General features: G+C 44.0%; 1 protein-coding gene across 2 annotated transcripts in view; it reads left to right on the top strand.

The window, feature by feature from the left end:
• The first annotated feature begins 1,226 nt into the window (after positions 1 to 1,226).
• Positions 1,227 to 6,000, top strand: part of GLRB (glycine receptor beta) — a 49,483-nt gene continuing 44,709 nt past the window's right edge. Inside the window, exons 1-2 of one of the 2 annotated variants that reach the window (XM_061373575.1) lie at positions 1,227 to 1,449; positions 3,148 to 3,301. In XM_061373575.1, the coding sequence (XP_061229559.1) occupies positions 3,180 to 3,301 (122 nt within the window). In that variant the 5' untranslated portion in view covers positions 1,227 to 1,449; positions 3,148 to 3,179. The remainder of the gene's footprint in view (positions 1,450 to 3,147; positions 3,302 to 6,000) is intronic. The other variant, XM_061373563.1, reaches the window with a different exon arrangement.

The raw sequence follows: 6,000 nt of genomic DNA, 5'->3' as shown, positions 1-6,000 counted from the left end.
GTGCTTGTTCTGTTCTGCTGCGTTAAGGATTTCTTAACACAGACAGGGGACGCGCCTGTCCACATTTCTTAAGCATGTTGCTGTCTATTTTTCATGCCCTTATCACCAGTATCGCAACAAAACTGCAGAAAAATGGAAATGGCAATCAGTGGCTACGTGTTCTCAGACACGTTTGTGCCAGTCCTTCTAGGACAACTACAGCATCCTGTTCTCTATTCCTGAGATATCTTCATACAGTTTTTAAAAGAGTAAGCTTACCTTTTTTCCTTCAGGGAGACAGCGTTATGGGAAGCCTCCGGGCTTTGCTTTCTGTTTCAAGAAACAACTTTGCTTTGTTTAATTTGCAAGTTCCTGTGTTTGAGCTGGAAAACTGTGTCGTGAAAGACCAGTGGCCTTAAACTGACCCGTGGCAATAGATTTTTGTGTCTGCATGCACGTATGTGTACACATGTATGCAGGTATATGGCAGTATATGTATACCATATGGAAGCAAATTCTGAAGGGCATGGAATTATTTTCAGTGCGTGTCTATAATTCAGCTAAAACAGGAACATTGCTCAGAGGACAGATGGGGGTACTCAACATTTGGGTATTACAGAATATACACACTGCTTACAACCTGCTACGGCATGTGCACCAGGTCCTGTGCCCACTTCCTTCTCATTTGCTAAAAGTGTGGCTTTCCTCACTTTTTATCTGTCATTATATTATGGTCGAAACCCCAAACAGAGTTTCACAAAGAAACGTGATGAGGATTACAGGATGTTACAGGAAGCATACGTTGGTGTATTACAATCACTGGGTCCATTCTGAAGAATATAAAGGGGTCTTCAGGTGATGCTGCTCTTTCATCACACTGCAGACTAAAGTTCTGGCAGTGTATACTAACAGTGACACAAAATAAAGTCTGGAAGATAAACACTTGGAAAGGTCATGACTTTCAGTGACTTGGTCATTAACAAAAATGTGAAACATATGGGGATGATGCCTTTGAACTGTAATGGCAGGGTAGGCATTTGCTAGCACAGGACTACTCTGCTGTAGGATGTTGTCTGTCCAATATTTAGGCCAAATAACTGATGTAAGGAAGGAGGTCATCAGGTACCGCTGGCGACGGGAGGGGAGGGGAAGGGAGGTGTGTACTCATCGGCACCCAGTCCGACCCCTTGTGCTCAGCCCCTGTGCTCACCCCGACGCTCCCGCCACCGCTCTCCCGCCCAGCTCCCGTTTATGGGCGGGCTGCCGGGACATGCTCACTGGGAGAGCTCCGCGGCTACCGCACATGCTCACTGGCCGCGGAGGGCACCGCCGGAGCTAGGGGTTCGGTTCTCTAGCGGAGCAGCCACGCTTTCGCTCCGCGCGGGCCGCGACATGCCCCGCCGCCGGTTCCCCGGTCGCCATCGGTCCTAATCGCGAGGAAAAGGGGAGGCCGCGGCTGAGCGTCTGTCGGTGAGCGCTGGGCCGTGGCGGTGGCGGGGCTGCGGGTGCGTGCGGGGCCCGTCTTCCCTGGGGAAGGGGCCGCGGAGGAGTAAGGGGCCGGCCCGACCGCCCCATTACCACCGGGCGGGCACATCCGAGGCCCCGTCAGCACCTCGGCCAGCGCCGGCAGTGCCGCGGCGGCGGGGCCGTGACGGACGGCGGCGGGGAGAGGGGGTTGCTGCCCTGAGGGGAGCAACGGGCCCGTCCAGTCGCTTCGGGAGCCCCTCTCGTGTCCTCCGCCCGCTGTTCCCAAGGTGCGCCCGCAGCACGGAGGCCGCTCCCTGCCGTGGTGCCGGGGTCAGTGGGAGGCCTGGAGCCGGGCTGGGGAGGAGAAGAAACCGGCGAGGCGTAGCGGTCGGAGGGGGCAGCTCCGCGATCGTTACCTGCCGGGGGGGTGTGGGGCTGCGGCTCCCAGGGACGCTGAAGCATCCCGGTGCCCTCGGGAGGTGGGGGGGGGGGGGGGGGAGGAGGGAGAGGCAGCTCCTTGGAAAGAATTAAACAAAATTAAAATGAAAGTGGGAAATGCAGCTGAGGAGTCTGGGATGTCTGTGCTGGGCAAAGCAGATGCCTGGGAATTACCTGTAGGATGGGAAACAAATGGGAAATGCCTAGGCATTGTGTGTCTGCAACCAGGAGCAGTGGAGCTGTCTCTGGCCCAGCACAAATTCAGTGCCTGGCCCCTGGGGTACGCGCTTTGTGCCAGTGAGAAGTTAAAATATTGAACTGAATACAATGCAATAAAGCACAGTATCAGGGGTTCTGTTTAGTCATCTTTGCAAGGCCCTTGCAAAGTTGGTCTGCAGCGAGAACACTTTGTGCAAAGTAGTAAATTGTGTTTAAATTCTGTACGTAAAATGAAATTTGCAACCCTTTCTCATAGCCAGCACTGAAATGATTGCTATTTTGTCTGTGCAAGATCATAGAGGCTTTGCAGTTCCCTGCCTTGTTAGATGATCACTAACCATCTTTAATGCAGGTTAGACAGGATATTTTTGGTGAGGAATTCTGTTTGCAAGTTTCTGAGGAGTGTTAGACAGCTTTTGAAGGACATCATAGAATCATAGAATAGTTAGAGTTGGAAAGGACCTCAAGATCATCAAGTTCCAACCCCCCCTGCCATGGGCAGAGACACCTCACACTAAACCATGTCACCCAAGGCCTCGTCCAGCCTGGTCTTGAACACTCCCAGGGATGGCGCATTCACAACCTCCCTGGGTAACCCATTCCAGTGCCTCACCACCCTAACAGTAAAGAATTTCCTCCTTATATCCAATCTAAACTTCCTCTGTTTAAGTTTTAACTCATTACCCCTTGTCCTATCACTACAGTCCCTAATGAGCAGTCCCTCCCCAGCATCCCTATAGGCCCCCTTCAGATTATTTCTTAAACAAACTGGAGCAAACTTGCATTTTAAACCTGTTCCTCACTGTCAGTCTCTCAACTTTAGGAAGCTTGACTGTCAGAAAATTGCCAGTGTGGGTTCCGTATCACAGGTACACCTCAACAGACTGTGTCTCTCCAGGCAACTAAGATCAAACTAAAAAAATAAAACCCAAACCAAAACACAACAAAAGCATTTGTGTATTTGCTTCCTTTTCGGGGGTATGTGATCCCATCTGAAATATCCAACACTACTAACATAAACCTCTTCCTTCTCTTTTGCCACAGACTGAAGGTTTCTCTGAAGCTTAATCTTCAAGATGAAGCTCTTAGTAGCAGTTTTCTTTTTCGTCTCATTCTCCTTATGGGTTGAAGAAGTCTGTTCCAAAGAGAAGTCTTCAAAGAAAGGAAAGGGGAAAAAGAAGCAATACCTATGTCCATCGTATGTTCCTTGTTTCTATTATGCTTTTGTATGATGGTGATCCTGCCATTTTTTTCACAGTGGTAATTACTTGGCAATTGAAGTAGAAGGTGATGTTTTCTGCTGAAAGAAAGGCACTTGGGGTGGGGATGGAAGCAAGAGGGTTTGACCAGCATTGTAGTTAAGTTCTCCCAGTGAGTGTGTTTCTGCTGCAGCAGGTCCTCTGCTTTAACAGAAGGAAATATCAAAGCCATAGTAAACAGTTTCTTTCTTTGGGGAGTATCCAACCCAGTGTCTTGCTATTTATGGGGTCATAGTAGTGTGGTTCCATAGTGCTGTGCTCCCTGGCATTGTGTTGCGGGTGTACTGGGAAAAGCAAGGAAGATGCAAAACTGTCGTAATGCAGTTTCTGGTTATCTTAGTTCCGTAAGAGAAGGCTTGCAGATCTTAATTCATACTGAATAGAACTAAGGACTTCAGCATCTTCCATCAGTGATTTACAGCACTGTAACTTTTATGAAGGAAGGTTGATCGTTGCTATAAAGCATGCTGTTATGGAACAATGTCTCTGTAAAAATGCAGAAATTAAAATCTGTCATTGGCCAGCTGAACCAAGAACATATTCTGGAGACCCATGATTACTTGGTGTTAAAAATACTCCATCTTTCTAATGCATACCACGTCTTAGGTTGTGATCTATAGGACAATGCAAAAGTTCAATTTGTGAGTGCCGCCTTTGTCATTTTCTTGGCCAGCCTTGCTGATCTTTATAGTGTTATGGTGTAAATATCCAAGGAAAAGATTGATGGAATATACTAAGTTGCCAAGAAGCGTAGAATAGAGCTATGCCTGAAATGATACAATTTGTTTAGACAAATTTAAAACACATTTCTTCTTTGACCATAAAAGAAGAAGAGTGAAAGATGAGACTGGCTATTTAACATGAATAGACTGGAAGCAATGCCTGAATAATACTTTTTTAAGTTCTCGCTCTTTTTAAATATTGCCAGTGATATTTATTTCTAACCCAACATTTTTAGAAAGTTTCTAGTAACAGTGAGTATTTTGCTTCATTTTTTTATATCAAACCTAAAAATGAGATCCATCTTTGGATTTGAGTACATTAAGATACAAATGTGATAATGACAATGACCCCTACCCATTCTGTCCCTTTTGACTAGTTAAGTTGAGCTCTGAATTAGCTTTTGATCTGAGCTACCATGAGGATTTGTAGCTAGGAGAGAAATGTCAAGAGTTCCCAGGACAGGTGTCAGCACAGAAGTCCTCAGAAAGTGATTTACACAGCTGGGAACTGAGTCCAGGTCTTACATGGTCTGCTTGACCTGGTCTTAATTAGAATTTAAAAAATTAATGTCATTTTTATTGATAAAGGGTTGGATTTAATTTTTATTTTTCTCTTAAGCACCTCTTAAGGTACCTTATGCTTTTGGACACCAGTTGACATTACAACCATTAAACATGATGTCATTTGTCACCAAAAAACTTGAAAAGCATTGAATAAATGCTCTAATTTCTGATATGATACTTTTACATACCAACCAGTTGAAGCTTTCTGTGAAAATATTAGTGGAATCCCGTATTCGCCTGATGTATCACTTGTGAAGGATTGCTAGCTGGAATTAATTGTCATAGCAATAAGCCCTGTTGGATTTTCTGAATAATGGAAAGGTTGTCTGTATCTTACTTGGCTAAAGTTCACAGCTTGAGAGACAACCATTTGTAATAGCAGGATTGTGGGACTGCTATTTTTGTGGCTGGCATCTAGAAGACGTCTCATGTGAATGAGCAATGAAAATCAGTTCTCTCTTGCAGAGAAACTAATGCCCTCTTGACTCAGGCTACCAATGGCAAACTTTCAACCATCAGCATATTTTTAACAGTCTTCCACAAAACTTCTTGACTTGGTGGCACTCTGCATTATACAATAGGCTGCCTGCTCTTAATATGTATTTTTTCCTGTGGAAAAAAGTAGGAAGGACTCTTTCCTCAGAAACAAACCAAAACACAATGCAGTGGATTGGGAATGAAGTGACACCATGGGGGTTGAGAAAAAATGGTCTCAAAGGAAGTGGTTGAATGAAAAATTTACTAGCAAATTATGAAAGAAATCTTTTAGAAGAATGCATTGTATATTTTTAAAAACAATAAATAGGATTTTGCATTATTTATAAAATTGAATGGTACAACTTCCTAATGAAAACATATAATTAGAAGTTAAAATCTTAATCTGCCTTTAATCTGATTTGGTTATTGGTGCAATAAAATTTAAAGCTTAATTGTAACAAATTATTGCCTTCTGTTTCCTTAAAACTTATGATGAGCTAAATTTTACCTTCTCAAGAGCCCAAAAAAACACACTAGTAATTATATAAGGAAAAATATTCTCTTTACAAGCTTTATAATGAAATACAAATGTATGCAAGTAACTTCCCAGGAAAGATTTTTACTGAATCTGATGTTACTGCCTGAGTTCTTTAGTTTGATGCTAAGAAATGAAGGGTTATAAGACTGGTTTGGGACTTTAGAATAAATTTGTTTGTATGAAAACCGAGCATACTTGAACTTTCCTTTATGGCACTCCATAATACAAGCCTTTCACCAAATGTTCCCCTCTGGCGTGAATTAAATACTATTAGAATAAGCTGAAAACAAGCTGATTAGAAACCCCATAAAAAGTTCATTATTGTCTCATAAATAGA

The sequence above is a fragment of the Neopsephotus bourkii genome, unplaced genomic scaffold (genome assembly GCF_033783945.1).
Source record: "Neopsephotus bourkii isolate Nb327-2 ecotype Australia unplaced genomic scaffold, CSIRO-AGI_Nbou_v1 NB_168, whole genome shotgun sequence".
Taxonomy (NCBI): domain Eukaryota; kingdom Metazoa; phylum Chordata; class Aves; order Psittaciformes; family Psittacidae; genus Neopsephotus; species Neopsephotus bourkii.
This window is presented reverse-complemented; position numbering and strand designations above follow the sequence as displayed.